Here is a 27606-nt window from a genome sequence, read left to right as displayed (position 1 = left end):
CCTACGTAGTAAACCACAGAACAAAAAAACAGTATTGCATTCTTCGTGGAATAATGTTAGCATATAAAATCCCCATTTCCTTTTCCTCAAAACTCAATATTCAATCACTTCATTCACAACGGAAGGTTACAGATAAGAAGTAAACATGGGCAGTTTCAGTTTCCAACTTTTCTCACCCAAGCGACGACATTCAACTACAGAAACTAAGTTTCTAAAATGATGCAATGCTGTGCTTTCGTCCACGTGCTCTTTTACTGGCTTCTCTTTTTCCCCCCTTTTCCAACCCAAGGCAACTTTTCCCTTCACTTCTTCACCATAAGCACACAAGTCTTGCCTCGCCTTCAGCCTCTACGCTCTACACTCTCCTCATCTTCCAAAAAAATACCTCTCCACCCGACCAATATTTGGCCATGGGCTGCACCTGATCAATGTCATCCATTGCAGGAGAACAAAAGACAGATCCATTGCAAATGAAAATCAATAGTAAAAACACTGAGATGACAGATCCATTGAATATCCAATACAAAATAATAGAATGTAAAGAACAAAAGAGAAATGCAGCACTGATTCGTGAGGAGAGAGCTGTGAAGTGGTGAATCATGGGGACAAATGCCAACTGGGCACACTTGTGTGAGAACTGTGCTAATCATCAAACCGTGAACATGCCCTGGCCCATAAATCAGGCCAATCAACTCATCAGATGGGAGATTAAAAAGCAAATAAACAGCCCATACTCCACTTACACTTGTGCAACTGATGAGGGGGGATCAGAAGGCTCCTAGCAGATCCCACACTAGTGTGCCAGTTGGCAAGTGTGCCATAATTGATCCCTTCAATCTCTCCTGCAAATATCTTCAACATTTTTTTAAAAAAGAAAGGCTAAAAATCAAGTTAGCATTCTTGCCAACCATCATAATATTAAAATTGGCAAATTAAATAATCAAGACAATAGAAGTTAATGAGAAAGGCAAGCCAGAAATACCATATATGCGTATACAAAACTTATAATGGAGTTAACCTGAGATATCTATGCAAGTAGGACAACACTTGGGCGTGATTCACATATTTAGAGATGAATCTTCACTTGAAACACAAGAATACCATTTTATTTGGGTCAACAAAGAATAGTCAAAGCCGCTACATTACAATGACTGCAAGAGGCCGGGAGCATGGCAGGAGTGGAAATAGTGGAATAATGGTATTGTACCAAAACTGACAGAGGCTAGAGCTGCAAACAGATTGGATTGACCCAATGACCAAGTAGATGGGACCTGATCCAAGTCAGAACCAGGTTTGGTCCACATTTTAGCGTCCAATGGGTCAGGATTCTGATTCAGGTAGTGGGACTCAAAAAACTGCCATTTTAGTTTTAAGAGGGAAAAACCATTCTTATAAGGAAAGTTGGTGGAATGATGAGGTTCACAAGCCCATCAGTGAGAAACAATCATGTTTCAAGGACTGAAAAAGACTAAGAACATAGAAATGCCAAAAAGAAAAACTAAAAAGAGTAGAAAGTGATCAAGCTAAACTCAAGGCATCTGAGGATCTTTACAAGAGAAGGTGAGAAAGGTATCTTCAAGCTAGAAAAAATGAAGAGAGGAATGGTAGGGACCTAGATAATAAGGATGATGAAATCAATGAAAGGTGGAAAAGCTATTTGCATAACTCATTAAATAATGACTCTCTCTCATAAAAGGGTAGAAAGGGGAGCATGTGATGCTTGATGAACTGGCACTCAAAAATTATACACATAGCAAGTATATTTACTCAAACTAAACTAATTAACTTGTGGAACCACTGCCAAAAAACAAGGTAACTCCGCGATGACCTTCCCTGACGGCTAAAACCATTGGCGTTTCCAACGGCTGAGGGCAACAGTTTTGGCCGTCGAACGTTTTAGCCGTCAGCGTTAGTCATAAATTTTAAAACTAATAATGAAAATTAATTGCCTAGTATAAAATCAAACATATATGAACTGATTATTCGTTCCCAAAATAAAAAAGGCGCACACACTCCAAAGAAAGAAAGAAAGAGAAAAAAAAAGTACTAAAGAAAAATCACTTGACTAAAAAAAATCAAACCATAAAAAAAGATTTCTCATGTGAAGCAGAATCCAGCCTTCTCAAAAAAAAAAAAAAAAAAAAAAAAAAAAAAATCCGAAAGAAACACAAATCCAATCCACAACATGAAAAACAGAGATGCATAATCAAAGGCACAGAAGAGTTTAGTTGGTGCCTTAGAATATAAAAAAACAAGATCCACATATTAATACTAAGCTGTAGAGGCCATTAGACAGATAAACACATGATTTCGAAGAATAACTTTAAAAAACTCCTTTTTTCATTGACAGGTGTAAAACTAATAATGAGATACATATATAAAGGGATAACTATATAAGACTATAAGATGAAGCGGGGGAAAGAGATACCTCTGGAGCCATCAAATAAGGACTTCCGTTCAGCAAACGTATAACATCTTGTCTTTTAGGTTGAATGCCAACACAAATCAACATAGCAAAAAATGTCGTATGAAAAAAAAAAAAATTAGAATGCTTTCGTGAGAACAATTGAGAAATTCTATGAAGCACAACTAGTTTTGAAAAAATGGGGATATGCACACAATGTGTAGCTATCGTCACATCATTTCTGCGCTTTATATTTCTTGCAAATCCGAACAAGCATATATAATTTATTATTAAACCTGTGTCAAGACGATCCTAGCAAACAGTTAATGCATGAAGGGAGCTAGAAAAAAATAAATAAATAAATAAGAGAACCTAAGTGACCTTCAAAGTTTACGACAGAAGAAGAAGGTTTGCATTGGAGCTTTCCATCCATACCAAAACCAACAAAGTTGGTTCCCAAAACAGTAAATCTCTCCTTTCCATCCTTTCTTTCACTCTCAAAATCTCTTACCCTCTTCGCACTGTCAAACATAATATACCAAAACCACCATAACCCAAAAGCCAATAATTTCCACATGAAATTCCATACACAAAACCAACACAAACACAAAAGTAAAAGTCAAATGAGAAACAATTTCAACACAACAAGAAAACCTCCCACCTAAAATTCTCACACTAGAACCACCATTTTCATGAGAAATAAAGAAAAAAAAGAAGAAGAGCTTTTCAGCTTCTTCATTTAAAAACCCAATAAAAAACCACTCAGCAAAAACTCAACTGCAAAAGCAGCATCAACGTGAGAAGAGCAGCATCAACGTGAGAAGCTCTCCATTTGCTAAGCACATCATCATGCAACTTCTGTCTGCACAGAGCCAAGGCAACATACTTGCCAATCTTAGAAATACACTCATTCAATTTCACTGGTCGGAATTTGCTATGATGAAGTAGATTGAGCGGTCTAGATTCCTCTTCAAGTCCAGGGGGTGGTGGCTCATCAAACTCTTGGTCATATACCTCACCCACTGTGGGTAAAGCCAGTTTTTCACTGTCCTCAGATCCTCTCTGCACAACAATAATCGCAAGAAGAATCAACACAACAGATTCAGGTGCAGGAATGGGAGAAGGCCGAAGGGTCTGTTTAAATGTTAGCAAGTATAAACAAGAGGAAGTGGAGTGTGAGCCCAAAGCAGAAGTGCATCTAGTTAGAAGGATCATGCAACCAAGGTCAAAAGAAGCATCAAATGACAAGACAGAAACCATATTTAGCTCAGTTCTGAGCTAATCAATGAGATTTTTCAAAACTGATTTCATATTTAGCTCCAATCAAAATTCCAAACTTCTCTCCAAGTTGATTGATAAATCAAGCTCCAAAGTGATCTCTAAGACTGACATCTGATTTGAAGGAACAATAGCTCTTAGATTTATCCACGAAAACAGCCTGATTTTCTGAATTATCAACTTTCCCAACAGTTTGTGGGAAGTTTGGGAGAGACCCACTTCTGAAACAAGGGGAAAGGGGAAAAAAAAAAAAAACAGAGGAAGACTTTTTTTTTTTTTTAAAAAGGCTAATAATTCAATAGCTTGATTTTCAAGGCTGACCAACTTGATAAAATTCCTCAAAAATATCAAATGGGTTGTTCCCTAAATTGATGAAAACAACTTCTAGAACCTGTTTGGACTGAATGGTGGGGTCACCTGAAGCATAGAACCATCATTCGATATTAACTTCAGAACTTTAGGAGCCTGAAAATCAATACCAGAAAAGCTTAAACTAATATAGAAGTACTAATCTAACAAACAAACCACCTTCAACGCAGAACTGAAGCTTGTTGGTAGAATTCCCCTGTAAGATGGTTTGAAAATCACCATTAAACACAGGCATTAACAAGATGCAGAATTGTTCCCGTCAAATGAGTCAATGGTTTTGTCATTTAGTGAAGAATCTTCCCTTGCTTCCAAGAGGAGCATCTGAGATTTGACAGGAACGTTACTGTCAGACTTTCAATTTCTGAGTATCATCCACTAGATCTTGAATCTGAAAGACAACAATTTGTATCCCTTGTTGTGACCACACAGAGACCAAAGAAAACCTTAAGATGAGAAGGAAATAAATCTTCCAAATGCTGACTGTGCTTGTTGAAATGCACTACCAAAAGGACTTGTTTGAGTTGGGAGTTGATCAAAAGCCTCCAAAGCCAGGCTTCTGCCCAAATACAGAAGATCCTGTTTCAAGGAAAAAAGGACTTTTAGTCAGATGCCAATAGAATTACTGCATGTCACACAATAAACACCTTGAAGCCAATTCACGCGGAAAAAAACAAAAAAAAAAAAAAAACATTCAACTGAATACTTTCCCTCCACATCTCGCAAATAGGCTTTTTCTAAAGTGATTGTTTCTGTCAGGCATTTCATCAAAAAGGCAACAGGCATCGTCGAGATGGACCATTGGATGTATCTAGAGATCATGCAATTCCATGCAACGAGATCAAACCCATCAATTTGCTTGAAGATGGAGACGTACGAATCTAGTATCAAACTTGAGAAAAGAAAAATATCTCTACTATAAAAATCGTAGGAATTGCACATGAAAACCGTAGGAAGAGAAGTCACGAAAATTACATTTTAAAAAAGTAAAGTAATCTTCCAAACCGTAGGAATTGTGCATGAAACAAAGAGAAAATCCATAAAAATCAACAGACCTTGGAGTATCCATCTGTATGAAAAGCTTTTCATACTTACGGAGAGATGCAGTTCACTAAAATTTGGTGGGTCGACTCAACATGGTTGAGTCAACTCGGTTCAATGAGATTCCAAGCCAGGTTTCACAGAAACTCGCTGGCCAGCATGACTCACTCAGTTCTTGACGAGTCGTGTCAATTTAGAAATTAGAACACAACTTCAGGTCCAACTCATGAACATCCACCCTCACTTCATTTAGAAATTAGAACACACAAACAGCTCACCAAAGCTACTTATTTCTTGTCCTTCAAATACACGAAAGAATATAATATGCAGCAGGCAATTCCCTGATTCGCCTTTGCTCAAATGAAACTAGCATTTGACGCGTATTTCATGAGCCTGGGACAGGTTGACTCAGCGCATATGTCAACTCATTATGTATTAAAGATTTTAACACATATATTAGAGCCTTTATGCATCTCCCTTCCACATCAACTTATACAAGGACCATAATCCACAAAATAAGTGAATAGTGAATTAACTAAACAAATTTATGAATCTGTTACCATTATAAAATCACAACTGCATGATGTCAAAAAGCATGAATTTCACATATCCACCGAGTTTAAAACTGTGTGTCGGCATGTATTCCATTCCAATATATAAATTTGGTAAATGGCACCTGAAAGAAGAAAATGTCAAGATTCAATTAGTAAAGTGACCATACTCTCAAGAGATAAGAAAATTTCAGTTGCTGATAATATGTGCCCCAATAATAGATGAATCCAGGATACCACACTCTAAACATGGTGAGAAATAAAAGAACTAAGCCTTGTCTGATGATGATCACAAAGAAATAGGTGTCTGGAACTCACCCATTCGGTTTGGGTCGAGTCCGATCGGACCGAGTCGAACGAGTCGAGTTGGCCTACTACGGAGCTTGAACGCTAAGGTTAGCTTAACGTACAAGGCAATGTGTGTGGGACTCACCATGACGTGTGCATGACATCTAATCAGTCCATCATGTGGTCCCCATCATGTTCTCTTGGACACTAGAAATTATGATGACAGAGAACTTGGGTGGGCCACACGCAAGTAACATTGGGATGGAAATTCCACCATCAAAGAGCTTCCAGATTGCTTGTGGGGCCCAAAATATTTCATAATGATTTTACATGGTTTGGGCTACACGAGCTTTTGATCAGTAGGGCGAGGGTTCCGTAGTAAGTACTGACCCCTCCACTACCGGAGTTGGTGCTGGTCGGTGCTCAGAAAGTTCTGCGGGCCCACCATGATGTATGTGTTTTATCCACGCTGTCCATCCATTTTTCTATATCATTTTAGGGCTTGAATCCAAAAATAAGACAGATTCAAATCTCAGTTAGACCACACCACTTGAAATAGTGATGATTGAACTACCACCATTTAAAACTTCTCGGGGCCAGTGGGCATTAGGAAGTTTTTAACGGTAGACGTTCAATCACTGTTGTTTTTTGTGGTAGACGTTCAATCACCCTATTTGGATAGTTCTTGAATCGCATTAAGCTTAGACAGTAATGGGCCGAGTCAGGAGTTGAATGGGTCAGGTCAGTAGGCCTTTGATGGGCCTAGCTCAAAAGGCCCAGCTAGGCTCACATAGAACAAAATGAGAGACGGACATGATCCGGAAGAGCCATCTCTCTGCATGACACGTAGCAGGATTACGTCCAAACCAAATCTGCCAATATGCAGATCCCAAGCATGGATTTCAATGGCAATTTTATCACATGTCATGCATGATGATGGAGCCCACCTAACGAACAGCCCAGATCTTGCAGGAAAGTGGGTGAATGGCTCCGGGTCAGAGCGGATTGAGGCCTGCTTGTTTTGGCATGTCACAGGCCCGGTCTGGCTCGGACCTAGGTTTTACTGTTAAAAGACATCAGCCAGGCCCCACCCAGGCCAGTAACAGCCCTTTGACCATGATGGGCCACCTTGTTTTGTAGACAAAACCAAGTCCATTGTGAAGTGGAACAGCCATCATGACCGTCAGTTCATTGGGCCCAGTTTGTGGCCCTGATTTCTAACGCACAATTGAACTGTCCATATCGCAGTAGCGCATGTGATTAGGACCACTTATTTGGTGGCCCACCGTGGTCGAATTATCATAAACATCACGGTGGACCCCATATCAGGACCGTCTGATGAACTCTATGTTATGCAGGCCATAGAATAATCAAAGAAGATTTTAGATGGGTTTTGTTTAGTTCTAGATATCAACAGTTAGGATCGTTGTTGAACATGACCATGTGTGAATAACTTATTTATGATAATAAACGGTTCAGATAATCGAACCATAGTGGCCCAAGTCGAACACACTATTTTCTTGGTAGTGATGGAGGGAAAATGATCTCATGATAAATAACCAGCTGGCCCATTGTGATGGTTATTTGACATCCAACCGCGAGGCCTTTGGAAGATTTCAACAGTGATCATCATTAGCACGGCAGCTTCCTGTGGTGTGGCCCATTTGAGTCTTGGATCTGCCTCATTTTTAGGCTTATATATTAAAATAGTTTAAACATATGAATGAAGGGTGTGAGGAAAACCCATAGGTCATGTCAGGCCCCATAGAGCCCCTGCCTGGGCCAATTTCTGTTCAGACAGGGACAACATGCAATCAGACTTTTAGAACCCAGTTGGTTTTGATGTTAGATCCACCCAGACCATCATGCCTATGGCATCAAACATCAACCGTACACGTGTTTTAATTAGATCGCACAGTTGGAAATAGTATACCGTGCATGCTCACCCTCTAAATTGTTATCCCTCATGTGGCCAACTTATTAAGCAAGGGGCCTAATATTTGGACCCCAAGCTTAAGTGTCTAATGGTTGGAAGATAGGCCTGTAAATAGTTAGGTTTGTTGTTATCTCTCCTAATTTTCTCATTGGTATGGGTCACTTGAATTATGGGTCAGTCAGTTTTTTGTGTGTGTGTGTGTGTGTGTTATGGGCCTAAAGCAACATTACACATATTATGGTTGGAGTGGATCTCACATGCACATCAAGGTGGACTCTTAAAAATAAAGGGGGGCATTCAATAAGAGATTTTAGTACATAGCACCACATTACTACACAGAGAAGTAATTATTTGCTATGAATTTTGGGAAAGCGGGTGGGTAGCTCGAGTGGGCTCCACCTTGGTGTTAATGTGAGATCCACCCAGACATTAGGTGTGTCACACCATGTTAGGGCCATGGCCCAAAAATTAGCCCCATACATGTTTCAAACGGACCACATGTTGCATAGGGCATGCTCACACTCTCAACTGTTTCCTTGATAGTCCTATTGATTTTAACTCAAGCCTAGGTTTTAGTGGGGGTGTCTAATGGTTGGAATGGTTGGAGTGGATTTTATATAATCATCATGGTAGGCAATCTAAATATCAAGCGTATCCCTCGCACATTTACCCTTTGTATGGCCCACCTGAATCAGGGGGCATTCTAATTTTTTCACCTTTTTTCCTGAGATAGTATTACACATCTAATGGCCAGGGTAGATCTCAGATAAATATCCCCATGGCTCCATAAAAGAACAAGAGCGTGCCTGCCAGTAAAAAAGGTATGGGTCCAGAGGATTTTTTTTAACTCAGGCAGGTTAGGCTTACACCGCCCCACAGTTTCCAAGCTAGGCTCATGTGTTCACTCCCCAAGTATAGGGTTGTGATGTAGTAATAAACTCGGTAAGACCGAGGTCGAATCCACAGGGACTGAAACTTGTACGTTTCCTGAAACTAGGTAGAAATAGAACTAGCCTAAGATGCAATCTAAATCAAATATAAATTGATGAATAATGGTAAGAGATTAATGTAAAACTGAAGGAATTCAGAGGAAGGAAACTAGGGATTCAGAGGATCCACTTGTAGGGATCAGGGAGATCTTATGCCTGCATTAACATTCATGGAAATCAAACTGAACCTACTTGATTTAGTCTTCATGTGATGAAAGGAATATGAATCAGAATGGATTCTATCATCAAATCATGCCCAGGAGACAGAGCAAACAACAGAATTAAACCAATTACCAACCAATCAGATGATTGTGAAGGTTAGGAAGGATACCACCATCCAGCCATGTCCAAGAGACGATGGCGAACAACAGGGCTTCCTAACGTCACAATCAAAATACGGAAAAAAGAAATACTCAAAGCCATTGCAAACCCATTGTAATGTCAGTCACAACAGGCCATTAAAGACTACAAATATTCTCATAATAAAATTAAATCAAAATTCAATTCAGTCTAAATAAAAGGCATAATAACAGTCTCCCATCACGCTACAAGCTTCACCTCTTAGCCCTAGCTAAGAGTTTCAGCCAGACATGAATGGCTTGAACTCAAAGCAAATAAAAAGAAAAAGAAAACGAAAAATAAAAAAAAAAGAAGAAAAAAACTTATTATCTTTTCTCTCTCATCTTTTCTCTCTCTCTCTCTCTCTCTCTCTCTCTCTCTCTCGTTTTCAGCCCCCTGTTCCAACCAAAGCCTCCAGCCAATCTCTGTTTCTTTTTCTCCCTCCCTGACGTCCAGCAAAAGCTAAACTCTTCTTCTTTGCTTCCGTTTTTTTTCCTCCACACGCTGCCAGCAGCCAACCACCCCCTCGGTCCCTCTCTTCTATGTTTTCTCTTTATAAAACTGTCGTCGGGGAAGGATTTCTGCACTCCCTGCGAAAGTTTCACGAGCCGGAAGACTCCTTACACAACAAGGCAGGTGCGTAGGTGTTTCCGCAGCCAAGAAAACGGAAGAAAAAGACTTCCACTTCCCTCACATTCTTTCCAAATAGATAACGTCCCTATGGACGGTTTTGGCCCCTCTAGACAATAGACGGTCCGGATCACTGTTTTGATCAGCGATGATGGCCCACCTGGATCGACCGCAACTTCCTGTGCGAACAGAGCTCGCGCAGTCGGGCATTGTGAAGGTCGGCGAACCGCTGATTGATGCCGTGTGTAAAATCCACTCCGACCATTCGATTCGCGTCGAAAAACTAGTAAGATTCGGCTGGTTTTATGTTAGATTCGGTGTGGCCCATGCGATCTTTGTTCCCACCGTCCATTCCTGCGTTTACATGAAATCTGCCTCTGTGTGTGTGCATGGGCCAAAAAGGAAAGCTAGGCGACGGTGTTGGTCACCTCGCAGAGCATATGGACGGCTCTGATTGTCGAAACCTGTGATTGATGGGGCCCACTACACGAAAACAGATGAACAATGTCCGCCCGCTGTTCTCCGTATGCGAGAAGGATCGGGTCAGCGGCGCTGACCCGATCGGGTTGATTCGGTGCACATCGAGTGCACTTACGCACTGTGCACTGGCGATGTCAATGGGGTCCACTCGTGATGAATCTATACAATCCTCTCCGTCCATCTTCTTCCCCATTCACTTTAAGATGTTGAGTCCAAAACTGAAGCGCATCCAGAGATTAGGTGGGCCCCACTTGAGGTTTTAAGAGGCTGCTCTATCCGTTGAGCCACTTCCACAGTGATCCAATGGCTGATTTTTGATGCGTACGGTTAATTCATGATCATCAGGCCTCATATAAAGTTTGGAGCCAATCAGATGGTGGGAACCCCATGATCCTGCATTCTGGATGTCTTTCAGGCCTGTTTGAAGTGAGTAACTGGAATTTCTCTGATCTCTGATGTGTAAATCCTCGTTCATGGTCCCATGGGGTCCCGTCCATTGCCTTGGTGATGCCTGAGCTTTAAATCCATGCTTTTAGCATCCTTTCCAGTCTGTGCTCGTGAATACGCCCTGCATCACAAACATGATTAAATCAGGCTGTTAAACAATACTATGTTTGTAAATCCTGGTAATAACTGGGGTCTGATATGCAATATTCGACCCTCAACATCATGCTGGACTATTTAGGCTTCCAGTAAAATGTTTATACAGAGCCCCACCCAGGCCTGAGCCCGAATGAAATTTTATAAATATACATTTTGGTGGGCCCCAAATATACCTCTGACATATTTCCTTCTGACATCTAATACATGCATTTAGTGGGCCTCACTTTCAAGGGAGAAAGAGAAAGAGGGGTGAACCTGCTCCAATCATCGACAATGCTACTGGACGAAGACCTCGCTGTTGCAAGCTGATCAAGGCTTGGTCAGTTGAGGTGCAGAAAGACAGATGAGAGGAATTGGTTAAAGGTCAGAGAGAGATGGAAAAGAAAGGGCCGGAGGTGAGAGGGAAATGGGAGCATTAGGCAACATGTGGGAGAAAGACCAAGATTGTTTCTTTTTCTTTTAACCAGAAACAACAATTAGTTGAGGTTGCCGGGTCATGTAGGCCTCACCATAGTTTTATGTAAAATTCACTTCGACCATTAGGTATAACACCTCATATTAGGCCTAGAGCGCAAAAAAACACATCTGGTAGTATTTCAAGTGGACCATACAATTGGAGATGGGGCAATGCTCAACTTCCAAACTATTTCCCTTTCCTTGGTACATGTGAATAATGGATGGGCTTGATATTTAAGTTCCATGCCTATGTTTTGGTGTGATATCTAATTGTTGGAGTTGATTAAATATAATCATCATAGTAGGCCTTGTTAATATCAAGGGTATGCATCTCTCTCCCAACTGTTTTCCTTTATAATTGTTGGGGAAAAAATATGACAAGTCCTTGAGTCAGCCAGAAAAGCGGAAGATTAGTGAAGCAATGGCTCAGGTTCGTTGGATGCTGAGTCTGGATAAAGCCCAAAATCCATAAGAACGCTAGATGAAGAGACGTAGCTCAGACCGTGAGGTCCCTGACTCGACTATAGCCTGAGCGTCCTGAGCCGTAAAGCGAAACCTCAAAAGGAGAAAGTGCACCTCAAGGCCCAATTGAAGCCTCATAGAGAAAAGCCTAAACCGACAGGTTAAGATTAGTCGGCCCTATAGTTGCCCAAACTTCAGTCCGACTTAAGGATTGAGTCGGCTAATAAAGTAAGTGGAGAATCAGCCTTAAAGCTTATCTCAGCATGACAGTATTGGAGAGATAAGCGTTGGCTGAGCTATAAACGCTCCATATCCGGAAGGTGACTAGTAAAACTCTGGATCTCTATCTGAGATCTTCGGAAGATAAGATAATGATCTCCGAGAATCTAGAGGTAGCAAGGATTACAGATCCTCAAAGATTGAAATCTGCTCATACGGGATTTACCCTTAAAAAAATAGGAAAGCCTTACGGGGTGCGACGCCATTATAAATACAAAGACCATTGTAAAAGATATGCATAAATTCTTACCCCAAAAACCTTTCAAAGAGACACAGATTCTGACTTAAGCATCGGAGGATCCCCTAGTAAGACCAGGATCACCTTTTCCCTTCTACCTGTGCAGGTTTCAGGGTTATTAAGGGGGCAAGCTGAAATTAGCATCAACAGTTCGGCGTCGTCTGTGGGATACAGTACAAAAAGTCATTTTCTTTAGGTACAGAGCACTCTCTAATGGCGAGAACAAGGAAAACCGTCCAGAATGACCCCAGCGAGGTCCCAGTCACCGGACCACCAGCGACCGAAGGCCTAGATCCAACCTGACAATCGACAAGGTTCTGCGGCCCATCAGGCAACCTCCGTTTCAACCAGACACACGCAACGAAATCGTGGCAATGAATGACTAGACAAGTGACGCAGGGATGAACGTGATGAGGATAACTACTCCGAATCCATGGAGCTTCTCTGGACTCCTCACAGAGACTTCTCGAAGCCACGAGGAAAGAAAGCAGAAAATAAAAATAAATTCTATGAAATTCAAAATTGATTAATTCATGAATAAAAATGAGTTCACAACCCTTTAAATAGGGGTACCAAGCAATGAGAAAGAAATCAGAATCAAACTACAACTCAAACTCCTAGAATCCGCGACTTACTATAAATAGTAAACTTACTATTTATAGACGGTCGTGATGTTTACTATTGCGCAAGGTTTTCGGCCAAAAATAGTAAGTGTCCTATTTGGCTTCACCAAACCGTTCTCTTAATTATTCTAAGCTCTTTTCACGTTGGGCGCAATTCCTAAAGCTCGACGGATGAAGAGTTATAATCAAACTAAAACTTACTATTTATAGTAAAAACGAAATTAAAACAGGGAAACGACCGTCAATCCAGGGGTTTTTCGCAATTTCGGGCTGCGCAACCTGGCATAGCGGGGTTGGTTGGCTTCAGTAGCTCGTTCTACCCCAAAATCATATATTTTACGTCAGATAACTCATTCCGGATTGCAAGATACGCCCGATTTAAGGTTTGATGGTCTGGATCACTTCTGTCGTCGACCGGGCCTTTTCTGATCCATCTTGGCCATGTAACTATCCGCGACCCGCTCTACATCAGTCTCCTCCACTTCAAAAGAACTCGTCCTCGAGTTCTCGTCATGCTCTAGTTCATGATACTTGGTCAGGTCCGTGACATTGAAAGTCTGTGAGATTGCCATGTCATTTGGAAGATCAACAACATAAGCGTTGTCATTGATCTTTCGGATGATTGGTACCAGTCCAATCTTCTTATGTAAGACCCGTATCCTAGTCCGTTCTGTTCCATTGAGTCCCGCGATCCTTCCTGTCGAATTTCGATGACCTGTGACGAATAATCGACGTTGCGATCGACCCTAAGCCTTATGCTGTAGATTTGAGTCGGCTTAAAACAAGACTTGTACCATTGGGACCGCACCGTCGTCGCGGTTCTAACGCCGCGTCTCTTGTACCGATCCGATACCCTGGCAGGAAGATGTGAGCCGGCGTTTATTTCGAAGAAAACGCCGCGCGTTTGCAATCCCAAGAGAATCTCTACAATGTGTCAAATCAATCCCATCAATCAATCCCATCCATCACCTCATGTCAAGTACAAGCAACCCATGCTTTCTCTCTCCAAAGTCAACCTTTTCTCACCCTCTCTCTTACACACCCATGCTAGTCAAGTACACATCACCTCACCCATCACTCACATCCATCACTCCCTCTCTTTACATCCCATCTCTCCCTCTCTCTTTCTCATTTCCCAACCCAATTCCAAGCAACCCATAAGCCTCACACGTCCACATTTTTCCAAGGAGAGAAAAGAGAAGTGAGTAGTGTGGCCCACTTTCCCATCCCAAATCTTCCATCTTAGCCCTTGAATCTTCATCTCCCACCATCAAAGTGAAGCTCAAGGAGGTCGGCTTTCCAGCGGACCAAGAAGATCGGACGGTGGGTGCCTTATAGGATAGGTTTTTCTTGTTTTGATGATGGACCAAGTGAGGCCTACCGATTAATGGTATGGATCTCACTTGGGACCTTAAGATGTGGCCGATGGCCCATCTTGATCTTCATGATCATTCCATGATGGGGCCATTCTCCATGGACCCCATCATGACGTTTATTTTCTAACTTGGAAAGAGGTCATCTGGACCGTCCATTTGAGTGGAGAAGGGATCTCCACCGTTGATCCTTGATTTGGTAGGCCCACATGTATTGGGACCCACTTGATGTATGTTTTAAATTATGCAAGGGAGGGCCCATAGTGCCGGGGTCCCTCCATCATGCGTGTCCCATTTCTCTCTCTATCTCTCTCTCCTTCTCTTTTATTTATTTCTTTATTTATCTTTGTGTGTGATGGGGTGGCCATGTGACCCACTTGGATGGGCCCCACCTTAAGGTATGTTTTATCCTTACCGTTCATCCATTTGGTGGCCCACAGGAGCAAGGCCCACCTTGTGCAGGCAACATGCATAGGCCGTCCCTGTCCAGGGACGTCCCTGGACTGAAATGAAAGCACAAATATCAGCTTGGTTCACACCCCATTGAGGTGGTCCACTTGTGTGGACCCCACATTGATGTATGAGGACAATCCATGCCGTCTATTCCATTCTTGAGTTCATTTTAGGCGTTGAGCCGAAAAATGAAGCCGATCCAAGCATCTGGTGGGCCATACCTTTCAAAACAGTGGTTTTCACCATTTAAATTCACTTGAATTCTTTTTTTCATGCCAAAATATCCAATATTGGACTCTACGGATTTGTTATGGCCTGTAGAGACCAATGGCTGGGGTAGATCTACCTGATGCGGACCCCACGTATGAAAAACCGTTGAAAAACGAGTTTTCAAAAAAAAAAAAAAAAAAAAAAACATAAGGGCAGCAGCCCTGCTGCCGCTGACAGCGCCAGAGGCGCAGGCGCTGCCTGCCGTGCAGCGGGCGTCCGTGCAGGGACCCACGGCCCCTCATGTGGGCCCCACCATGATGTATATTTTGTATCCACGCCGTCCATGAGGTGGACCACCCCTTGAGGTGGGTCCCCTCCAAAAATCAGCCAGATCCAAGACTCAGTTGGCCCACACCAAAGGAAACAGTGGGATTGAATGTATACCATTAAAACCCCTTTTTGGGTCCACGGCAGTTTTCGGATCAAGCTGAAATTTGTTTATACTCTTCATATAGGTCTCAGTGACCTTATGGACGGATTGGATGCCATATAAATGTTATGGTGGGCCCCACATGGGACCCACAGTGATGTATGTGTTGTACCCACCGTCCAGACAGACGGTGGGGCCTACCTTGCTGTATGTGTTCGTCCGCACCGTCCTCCCTGGACGGTGGGACCCCCCCTGTGCGCGCGTGTGTGTGCGTGCGTGCTGTGCGCGTGCGCGCGTGTGGTGTGTGTATATAAATATATATATTTATATATATATTATATTATAAATGTTATATTGTATATATTATATATTATATTATATAATATACATTTGTTGGTGGGCCTTAGGGATTTTAATGGTGGAAATCATCATCACCACTTGTGTTTTGGTATGGCCCACCTTGGTATACATGTAAGGCCCATGTGATGGGGCCCATTCAATGTATTTGAGGCCCATGTTACAAGGCCCATTGTGATATATTCTAAGGCCCGTGGGATATAGCCCATTGCAATGTACATAAGGCCCGTTGGTAAGGCCCATTAATGTGGCTCATTTGATGAATGTAAAACCCATGTGATTAGGCTCATTCTGATATATTCTAAGGTACATGGGTTATAGCCCATTGCAATGTACATAAGGCCCGTTGGTAAGGCCCATTAATGTGGCTCATTTGATGAATGTAAAACCCATGTGATTAGGCCCATTCTGATATATTCTAAGGCACATGGGTTATAGCCCCTTGCAATGTACATAAGGCCCGTTGGTAAGGCCCATTAATGCGGCCCATTTGACGAATGTAAGGCCCATGTGATACGGCCCATTTAATGTGTCTAAGGCCCATGGGTCGAGGCCCAATGGGATGTCCTTAGGGTCCATTGCAATGTGTGATTCCATATGGTTTGTGTAATGGTATTGTATGGCGAGCCATGCCTTGGGAGCGATGTTGGTTTGACGTCCACATTGTAAATACAATGTTGGTTAAATGTCCGCATTGTAACTCTCCTTAAGGCCCATTGATAGGCCCATACTTGTTGATAGTTCCTTACTTTATAACATGCTTAGTATAGCCCCATGATTCATACCCATACGCATCATTTGTATGCTTGATATGAGGAATGTTTGATCATAGCATAAGTCGTTGGACTGAGACATTTACGGGACTCCTTATGAGACGGAGTGCCCCACATGATTGCGTGGTACGCGTGAGATTGCTGCATGATTGTACGGTGTGACTCATGCATCTTGCATATGTGTGACTTGATCACTGCACGCCCTAGCGACATCAGGGCCGTGGCTCCACAGACACATCGTGGATGGCCGTATCGGATACCGGAAATGCTTGGTTCTAGCACTGTGGGCACTTAGGATGTCCTTGGGTGAAAGTCCCAGAACCTTTTTGGTACCAGGAGATGCTCCAACGTCTAGACCGAGTGGATACACGAGCGCCCGAGTGCCGAATACCGAGAGCCGCGTCTCCCACTGTTTCGTGGTCGGTTGGAAGGGGTGTGGCCTTATCCGCCCGAGTGAGGGGCTATAAGCTAGGCCGAGTTGACCAGATCGCAAATGAGTCCGCTATCGACGAGCCGGGTAGATATTGGCGGACTACAGTCGGGCGGATAGTGTGGTCTCTTCCACTTACTTGGTTATGCGGAATGGAGGAGGCAGTCGGTGTGAGGTGTATTAGACCCGGTGATATCCAGAGAGGAACTCTTGATATGTGTACTTGATGAGGACTGACATGCTTGCTTCGCATCTCGCATATGACATTTGGCTATATAGGCCTCGCATCGCATGGCCTTGGTATGGCCGATAGCATTCATGTCTTGCACCATATAGCGTTGGTACAGTTGATAGCATTCATGGACTTATCGCATATTTCCGCATAACTCTGATATTGTACACTTGGCGCTGGCCTTGCACACACACTTGCACCACCCTCTAAGCTTTTGTAAGCTTATGCACGACTGTTGCGTGCAGGTAGTGTTGGACAGCAGCAGCGCTGAGGCAGGAGTGCACATCAGTTTATTTTGAAGCTTTTGATCACCCTGTATTTCCCTTTCTGCATTGTACTTAAAGTTTTTGATTTAGTGGATATGTGGTGATGTTGTTTTGTGACTTGGTTATGCTTATGGTTATGCTCTATTACAAAAAAAAATTTTCTACTGAAAATCCTCCTTGTAGGATCCCAGGATCGGAATCTGGCATGAGAGTGTCGGAATCCGAGAATGGGGGCACTACGGAGGCTGTCGGCACTGGATTCGGCGATCGGGAATTTTGTGAGCCCGTTTTCCGAGTTTGGGACGTGACATCTTATTTTTCAACGCGGTCGGAAATCTCTCTTTGCGCAGATGGACCATAACGCAGTCGCCCACCTCGAACACTTTTTGTCGCCGATGCTTGTCCGCTTGTTCCTTGTACTTCTCGTTCGAGGCATGTAGCTTGGTCTGCACTTCTGCATGGATGCTCATGATCTTGTCTGCCATATGTTTTGCTGCAATGCTCGTGCCTGGGTACTTGGGTAAAGGGACCAAGTCAAGTGTGTGATGAGGTACTCGTCCGTAGATAATTTGGAACGATGATCTCCCTGTCGAGCGGTTCACCATGTTGTTGAATGCAAACTCTACTTGAGATAAGGTCAAATCCCACTGCTTCGGTTTTTCTCTTGAAATACAGCTAATGAGGTTTCCCAACGTGCGATTCACAACTTCGGTCTGCCCATCAGTCTGTGGGTGGTAAGCACTGCTGAATTGAAGTCGTGTATCGAATCGATTCCATAAAGTCCGCCAAAAGTGGCTAATGAACTTCGTGTCACGATCAGAAGTAATGGTCTTGGGGACCCCGTGTAGCCGTACGACCTTCCTAAAAAATAAATTCGCCACGTGTGTTGCATCGAGGGTCTCTTGCATGGGATAAAGTGCGCCATCTTGGAGAAACGATCTACTACCACGAACACCTAATCCATGCCGCGCTGTGTTCGTGGGAGACCAAGCACGAAGTCCATTGATAAATCCTCCCAAGGACCGTTAGGCACAGGTAACGGGGTGTAGAGGCCCGTATTCTGAGATTGCCCCTTGGAGGTCTGACAAACATGGCAACGTTATACAGCTTTTCCCACATCGCTAATAATTGCGGCCAGTAATACCGCTCTTCCACAAGAGCTCGCGTCTTGTCTCGCCCAGTTGTCCACCGAGGCCACCTCCATGTAGCTCCTAAATAATCTACTCCCTCAAAGAACTTTGGGGGATGCACAATCGATTCCCTTTGAAGAGAAAATTATCCTATATATGAAGGTCACTGGGGTGACCTTCTTGGCACTTCATCTAAGAATCTTTGAAGTCCTCATCCTCGGCATACAGCTCCTTGAGACAGTTGAAGCTGACCACCTCGTTGCTCATCGTAACAAGTAGTGATGCACGACGGCTAAGTACATCCGCCACCTTGTTCTGCTGCCCTGACTTGTGCTTCAGAACGAACGTGAATTCCTGTAAAAATGCAACCCATTTAGCATGCACATGATTCACGTTAGTCTGACTATTAATAAACTTTAATGTTTGATGGTCAGTGTACAAAACAAACTCTCTTTGAATCAGATAATGCCGCCAATGTCGCAATGCCTGAACAACTGCGTACAACTCAAGCTTATAAGTCGACCACTTCTTTCGGGCTTCGCTGAGCTTCTCGCTGTAGAAGGCTACCGGCCTGCCTTCTTATGATAATACTCCTCCAATTTCGACGTACGAAGCGTCACACTCAACCTCAAACAATTTGTCGAAATTAGGAAGCACCAAAACCGGTGTTGTAGACAAACGATGCTTGATCTCATGAAAGCTCTTATCAGCTTTATCGGTCCACTGGAACGGTCCTTTTTTCATGCAATCTGTTATAGGCACGATTATGGTACTAAAATCTCGCACAAATCGACGATAGAAAGTCGCCAACCTGTGAAAACTCCTCACCTCATGAATATTTATCGGGATCGGCCATTTCCTAATAGCTCGCACCTTTTCATCGTCCACACGAATGCCCGTGGACGTTACAACAAATCTTAGAAACAACAGGCTGTCAGTTAAAAAACTACACTTCTTCAAGTTGAGGTACAACTTGTTAATTTGTAGGACCTGCAGCACCTGCCTGAGATGTTTCCTGTGCTCCGCCTCATCCTTGCTATATATCAATATGTCATCAAAATATACTACCATAAATCGGCCAGTGAAACGGTTTTAGAACTTGATTTATCAAACGCATAAAAGAACTTGATGCGTTCGATAGGCCGAAGGGCATGACCAGCCACTCATACAACCCTTCCTTGGTCTTGAATGCCGTTTTCTACTCATCACCGGGTCGAATATGAATCTGATGGTACCCGCTCCTTAGATCTACTTTAGAGAACACCTTGGCCCCTTCTAACATATCGAGCATGTCGTCCAACTGTGGTATTGGGAACCGATATTTGATAGCAATTTTGTTGATTGCCCGACTGTCGACACACATGCACCAGCTTCCATGTTTTTTTGGCATTAATAATGCTGGTACGGCACATGGGCTCATGCTCTCTCTCAAGAGACCCTTACGGATCAATTCCTCCACTTGCCCCTGAAGTATCTCGCACTCCTTCGGACTCATCCGATAATGAGGGCGGTTGGGCAGGCTAGCCCCAGGGACGAGGTCTATGTGATGTTGGAAGTCCCTTATGGGGGGCGATCCATCAGGTAAATCCTCAGGCCAGACTTCTTTGAATTCGTTTAGCAACAGTCTTAAACTTGGAGGGATGTTTGAGGGTTCCCCTTCCTCGCCCTTCACCACTACAGCGTATACCTCACCGGTTTCCTTGGATTCCTCCATAAAATTCCGAATGGTCAAGAGAGAACTCCCCTCCACTTTAGAGGCTTCAGGGTGGTTCTCTGGTGCCATAGGAGTAAGGATTATTTTTTGACTATCCTTGATGAATACGTAAACATTATCTCGTCCCCTATGGGTCACATCTCGGTCCGACTGACAGGGTTGACCGAGTAATATCTGACAAGCTTCCATATCAACCACGTCACAAAGTATTTGATCCTTATAATTTTTGCCAATTGAAAATGAGATAGTGCATTATTCAGTTACCTTGGTCTCATTCACATTTTTTATCCAGCCGATTGAGTACGGGGAAGGATGTTTCATCGTTGGTAGCCGCAACTTGTCCACCATCACTCTCGAGATGATATTCTCGCTACTACCACTATCTATGATCACATCACAGACCTTTCCATTGACAGTGCACCGAGTACGAAATATATTGTGTCGTTGTGGATGTAATTCCTTTCGTGGGGCATATAGTAATCGCCTCACAACTGGAAATTCGCCACAATCCTCTCCTGTCATTTCATCGCCACCTGCTATTTCTTCAGTGATTTGTTCATGTTCATCAAAGCGATGGTCTTCTTCTACGGCCTCATCTTCAGTGCCCCCTTCGTTTATAGTCAAGTGTGCTGCGGGACGTTGAGGACAAGTATTTGATAAGTGGCCTGGTTGGCCACAGCGATAACAATTGTTCGACCTTGGCCGAGCATAAGGATTTGGAATCCTACTCGGACCCACTGTTGTAGGTGCTGTATGTTGAGGTCTGGATGAGTCGCTCCCCGTATCACGGTTTGCGGTTGTAGGAAGTTGAGGTACTAGGTCTTTTTCTTGAGGCAGCACTGGATCCTGCGTGGGACCCGTCATGGGAGGTCGAGTTGAAAGATATGGACGAGTAGGAGCTCTTGCAAGTTGTGTTTCTGCCCTACCCGCCAATTGAACTGCTTCATCTACAGTCCGACTGGGTACATCTGAACTCGGTCCTGAATTGTCGGTCGCAACCCACCTATAAATCGTGCCACCTTCTGTGACTCAGATTCTGATAGATCGTTTCGTGTAGCCAGCTGTTGAAATTCTTCAGTGTAATTTGTGACTGTTCGATTTCCTTGTCTACAATTTTGATATTGCTAGAATAATATCTGCTCATAATCACAGGGGAGAAATCAAGATCGAAGAAGACGTCTCATCCGTGGCCATGATGAGATGGGCGCCTTGTTCTAGCGGGCTCGTGAGAGTTGTAATTGTTCCCACCATGCAGAAGCAACAGATTTTAATTTAAACGTTACCAATTTTACCCTTTTATGATCTGGCACGTCCATGTAATCAAAATATCTATCTACTTCGGCTAGCCAGTCGAGAAAATCTTCTATACGTAATAAACCGTTAAAACTAGGAAGTTCAGCCTTACCTCGATAGTCTCTTTCAGCACGATCTAGATGATCACCTCCATGGATTGGTCGTTGAGCAAAACCCTCATTAAGGTCCTCGTCGCTAGAACTTGAATCATCTAGTGTAGTCCTACGGTTTGCCACTGGTAGCGCTCTTCGAAAATCAGGGTTGCGTCGTACAGCAACCATAAGTGATGGAGCCACCATGGGAGGAAGAGCAACCAAAGGTGGTGGAGCACCGCCTAGGGCTCTGGGCGGGAGTAGCGCATCCGCAGGACAGTCGAAAGTTGCCTGCAACCCTTGCATGGTCAACTGACTCTCCTGGTGGAAAGCTTCCATTCTTTCCGAAAGATAACGAATCCTTGGATCACCATCCACAGGATTTTGATTCATACCTTCATTATTTGTCATCGGCCCGAGGGGAATCCTCGCTCTGATACCAATTGACGCAGGGATGAACGTGATGAGGATAACTACTCCGAATCCACGGAGCTTCTCTGGACTCCTCACAGAGACTTCTCAAAGCCACGAGGAAAGAAAGCAGAAAATAGAAATAAATTCTAAGAAATTCAAAATTGATTAATTCATGAATAAAAACGAGTTCACAACCCTTTAAATAGGGGTACCAAGCAATGGGAAAGAAATCAGAATCAAACTACAACTCAAACTCCTAGAATCCGCGACTTACTATAAATAGTAAACTTACTATTTATAGACGGTCGTGATGTCTACTAGTGCGCAAGGTTTTCGGCCAAAAATAGTAAGTGTCCTATTTGGCTTCACCAAACCGTTCTCCTAATTATTCTAAGCTCTTTTCACGTTGGGCGCAATTCCTAAAGCCCGGCGGATGAAGAGTTATAATCAAACTAAAACTTACTATTTATAGTAAAAACGAAATTAAAACAGGGAAACGACCGTCAATCCAGGGGTTTTTCACAATTCCGGGCTGCGCAACTTGGCGTAGTGGGGTTGGTTGGCTTCAGTAGCTCGTTCTACCCCAAAATCATATATTTTACGTCAGATTACTCATTCCGGATTGTAAGATACGCCCGATTTAAGGTTCGATGGTCTGGATCACTTCTGTTGTCGACCGGGCCTTTTCTGATCCATCTTGGCCATGTAACTGTCCGCGACCCGCTCTACATCAACAAGGATGTCCAAGATCTCAGGACCGACTTGAATTATATAAAGCATATGCTGGAACAAATTTATCGTCAGCAGGTCTAGCTGCCCCATCAAGGCGATGGCCGGTCTAATGCTCAACGCCAATTCGTCGATCCTTAGCCCGCCGCACCTCGAAGTGCCCCTCAGCAATGCCAGCACCAGGTTCCTGTTGAACTGGCGCCGTCCCATGTCTCTGTGACCGCTCCACTACTTACCACCGATCTACGACATAAAATATATTGGAGAAGGCACAACAAGCCCCCCGTTGAGGGCACGACCGATAGTAACAAGCCCTAGAAAGCTGATATGCGAGACCTGTGAAAAGAAATGTGAGAGAAAATCACAGATATGAAGCAAAACCGCTACGCCAATCTAACCAGACCCGAGGTAAAGGCTTCTCCGTTCACGGAGGAAATCATGCAAGCTCAGTTAACGGAGAGGTTCCGCCTTCCTCAAATACCGCCATTCACCTGCAAAACTGATCCAACTGAGCACATTGAGTCCTTCTGGACTTACATGGAATTGCATGATGCCTCAGATGTCGTGATATGTCGGGCTCTCTCTCACATTGGGGGACGTAGCTCGGCTTTGCTTTAAATAGTTGAAACCGAAGTCGATCAGTTCCTTCACCGAACTCAGTGACGTTTTCTTTGCCAATTTCATTGGTGGGAAGAAAAAATTAAAGTCATCTGTGCATCTGAAAAATATAATCCGAAAGGAGGGAGAGCTACTTAAGGATTATATCAAGCACTTCAATTTTGAATCGCTCCAAGTCCAGAAGCACTCGAATGAGACAACTCTCAATTCAATTATGCAAGGTATCCGAGACAAGCCGTTTCTTGCATCTCTAGACAAGAACCCGCCTGCTACTCTGGCCGAATTCATGGCTCAGTCAGATAAGCATGCAGATGCTGAAGAAACCCGAATCCTACGCGAATCCACCCAAAATGCAAAAATCCTAGCCAAAGAGCTAGATAAAAAAGAAGTTGACTCAGCTAGTGGTAAAAAAGCGGAAAGATGATCGATCTCGCGATGAACGTAGGTCGGCGAAATGGCCTGATCACAAATTTTTGACGTACACTCCGTTTAACAAGCCACAAGAGCAGGTATTAATGGAGATCAAAGGCGAAGGATTTGTCAACTAGCCAGACAGACTTCGGAGTAACCTGAACCGATGAAATAAGAGAAAATACTATCATTTCCATCGTGATCATGGACATAACAGTAGCGATTATTATAATCTGAAGCAGGAGATTGAGAGGCTCATCCGAGAGGGCCATCTCGGCGAGCATGTCGATCTTGGAGCCAGAACCACGGAAGAACGCCTAAATGATAACCGACTCATAGAGGATATCCAGACTATTATCGGTGGCCATTTGGGTGGAGGTGATTCAAGTAACGCTCGGAAAAAGCATGCAAGAAATATTGGCCGGCTTGAGTCCGAAATCATGGTTCTAGCTCGGCCTCCGAAAGAAAGAAAGCTTGAAGAGTACATAGTAGCATTCACAGAGGAAGAATGACAAGGGCATCCATCACCCGCATGACGATGCTTTGGTCGTCACTGTTGCTATCGCAAACCGCTGGGTCTTCAGAGTTCTTATCGACACAGGTTCATTTGCAGATGTACTGTTTATATAAGCATTCGACAAGATGGGCGCCGAACGATCGGCTCTAAGGCCCGTAAGAACTCCGTTGATCAGATTCTCAAGCGGGCAGATTCTTCCCGAGGGAGCAATTTGCCTCCTACTGCTAGGGAGGCACCGAGTCAAGCCACTGTTATGATCGACTTTTTAGTAGTTGATCAATCTTCGGTTTACAGTGCTATTCTCGACCGAGAACAGCATCGGGGTGGTGAAAGGAGACCAACACGACGCTCGATGATGTTATGCTACTGCTCTGCGAGTACCAACGGAGGTTACAACTATTGAAACCTTGAATCCGGGCGACGAATCTCCCGGTCGCGGCCAGCCTGTGGAAGAGCTCATCCAAGTACCCTTGAATGAGTTGGACCTTTCGAAGACTGTCTGAATTGGAACGTTCTTGGTTACGCCATTGAAAGAGAAGCTGATAGCCTTGTTATGCCGATATGTCGACATCTTCGTATGGTCCCATGAAGACATGCCAGGTATTGACCCTTCAGTCATGACTCACAGGCTCAAATCGACCCGGCGTGCCCTCGGTCCTAAGAGATATGTCGTAATCGAGGAAGAGGTTGGAAAACTCCTCAAAGCCAACTTCATTGAAGAAGTATATTACCCTGAATGGGTAGCCAATGTTATGTTGGTCAAAAAAGCTAACGGGAAGTGGTGAGTCTGTATAGATTATACCGACCTAAATAAAGTCAGCCCTAAGGATAGTTTTCCCCTCCCATGGATTGATCAACTGGTCGATAGTACTACGAGGTACGAATTACTCAGTTTCATGGATGCTTATTCCGAATATAATCAAATTGTAATGCATTATTCTGATAAATAAAAAATCACCTTTGTCACTGAAAAAGGTCTTTATTGTTACCGATTAATGTCATTTAGGTTGAAAAATACTAGGGCGACTTATTAAAGATTGGTCAAAAAATGTTCGCCCGACTCATAGGACGAATAATGGAAGTCTACATTGATGACATGTTCGTTAAAAGCATTAAAGTGACCGACCATATAACCGATCTGGAGGAAATGTTCCTCATCATGCGAAGGTATAAGATAAAGCTTAATCCGAGCAAATGTGCATTCGGCGTAGGTTCAGGCAAATTTCTCGGATTCCTAGTCAGTCAACGAGGGATTGAAGCTAACCCAAAAAAGATTAAAGCTTTACTCGACATGGAGTCCCCTAAGACAATCAAAGACATCCAACGATTAACTGGAAGAATAGCGGCCTTACATTGCTTCGTGTCCCGAGCAATCGATAGGTGTCTCCCCTTCTTCAAATAGTTGAAGGGTCGGCAAATTGTTGACTGGACAAAAGAATGGGAAGGCACCTTTCAACAGATCAAGAAATACTTAAGATCACCACTGTTGCTTTCTAAGCATGAACGAGGTGAGCCATTACTAATCTATCTAGTAGTATCTGATGCAACTGTAAGCCAGCCCTGATCCGCGAACATGAAGGCAAACAACTCCCGATCTACTACATCAGCAAGACTCTCGTTCCGGCGGAAACGAGATATCCAACCCTGAAAAAAGTGGCCCTGGCGCTGATTATATCATCCCGACGCTTTCGACCATATGTCCACGCTCACTCAATCACCGTCATGACTGATCAGCCTTTACGTCAAGTACTACAGAGACCAAAGTCCTCTGGGCGACTTACAAAATGGGCAATCGAACTTGGTGAATTCGATATTCATTATAAGCCCCGAACCGCAATTAAGGGACAAGTCGTGGCAGACTTTATCGTCAAAATCACAGTGAAACCCAAAATTCCTACCGTTGACTCAGCAGAACCGTCCGATCGCTCCCCTCCCAGCCCTCTCTTGTAGTCTCTCTATGTTGATGGTTCATCCAACTCTAAGGCAAGTGAGGCAGGGGTAGTCCTAGAAACTCCTGATCACACAGCCATTTAGTATGCCTTCAGACTTGGATTTCAGGTTTCGAATAATATAGCCGAATATGAAGCTCTTCTCCTAGGGCTCCGGTTAGCAGCTAGTTTTGGGGCCACTCATCTGAACGTGTATAGCGACTCTCAACTAGTTGTCAATTAAATAGTTGATATATATTGAGCTAGGAAGGAAATACTGAAAGCTTATCTTGCAAAGGCTAGAGAGATGATCGTCGGGTTCCACCAATGTTCTGTTACCCAGATCCCAAGGGCCGAGAACGCTAAAGCCGACCTACTAGAAAAACTTGCATCATCTGATGAAGATGATATCCTCAGGTTCCACCTTGCTCCCCATTGATTTCGAACCATCTTGGGTCGACCCAATCGTCAAATACTTAGCAACCGGCGAACTCCATGAAGATCGAGCCGATGCTCGACGAGTGAAGGTTAGTGCGGCCCGTTATACTATACTTGGCGACGTTCTATACAAGAAAGGATACTACGCGCCCCTCCTACGATGCCTGAGACTGAGTGAAGCCGACTATGTTCGGCGCGAAATTCATGAAGGCATTTGCGGTAATCACTCAGGCGGCCGATCTCTGGCCCACAAAGTCATTCGGCAAGGATATTATTGGCCGACCATTCAACAAGATGCTTGGAAACTTGTTCAGGGTTGCGTTAAATGCTCGAGATTTACTACTATCCCTCGATAGCCACCTAAAGAGCTGACGCCAATGGTCGGGCTTTAGCCTTTCGCCCAATGGGGAATCGACATCATTGGGCCATTCCCTCTAGGGAAAGAACAGACTAAGTTTGTTATCATCGCTGTCGATTATTTTACTAAGTGGGCCGAGGTCGAGCCCCTTGCCAAGATAATCGAGTAGAAAACCACAGCTTTTGTTTGGAAAAACATTATCTGTCAATTCGGGATACCTTGAACTATTGTCTCCGACAACGGGAAGCAATTTAACAACAAGCAATATCAGGAAATGTGCCGAAATCTAAGAATCGGGAACATTCACTCATCCCCGCGTCATCCACAGGCAAAGGGACAAGTTGAAGCCATCAACAAGGTTATCAAACAATACCTACGGACTAAGCTGGATCGAGCCAAAGGAGCATGGGCTGAAGAACTTCCCAAAGTCCTTTGGGCATACCGAACAACAGCCCGAATTACGACAGGAGAAACCCC

General features: G+C 43.7%; 1 protein-coding gene and 1 long non-coding RNA gene across 2 annotated transcripts; both read right to left on the bottom strand.

The window, feature by feature from the left end:
* Positions 1 to 251: 251 nt before the first annotated feature.
* Positions 252 to 6002, bottom strand: LOC131250752 (uncharacterized). The gene is made up of 5 exons (XM_058251042.1): positions 5959 to 6002; positions 5696 to 5765; positions 3183 to 3466; positions 2786 to 2925; positions 252 to 421 (listed from the first exon to the last, which is right to left on the bottom strand). The coding sequence occupies exons 2-5, from the start codon at positions 5735 to 5737 to the stop codon at positions 342 to 344; spliced, it is 546 nt and encodes a 181-aa protein (XP_058107025.1). The 5' UTR covers positions 5738 to 5765; positions 5959 to 6002; the 3' UTR covers positions 252 to 341.
* Positions 3970 to 5093, bottom strand: LOC131250756 (uncharacterized). Its single transcript, XR_009173437.1, has 2 exons — positions 4555 to 5093; positions 3970 to 4439 (listed from the first exon to the last, which is right to left on the bottom strand). It is a non-coding gene; the product is annotated as an uncharacterized LOC131250756 (long non-coding RNA).
* Positions 6003 to 27606: the final 21604 nt, after the last annotated feature.

The sequence above is a fragment of the Magnolia sinica genome, chromosome 7 (assembly GCF_029962835.1).
Source record: "Magnolia sinica isolate HGM2019 chromosome 7, MsV1, whole genome shotgun sequence".
NCBI lineage: Eukaryota > Viridiplantae > Streptophyta > Magnoliopsida > Magnoliales > Magnoliaceae > Magnolia > Magnolia sinica.
The sequence above is the reverse complement of the archived record's forward strand: the minus strand, read 5'-3'. Positions and strand labels throughout refer to the sequence as shown.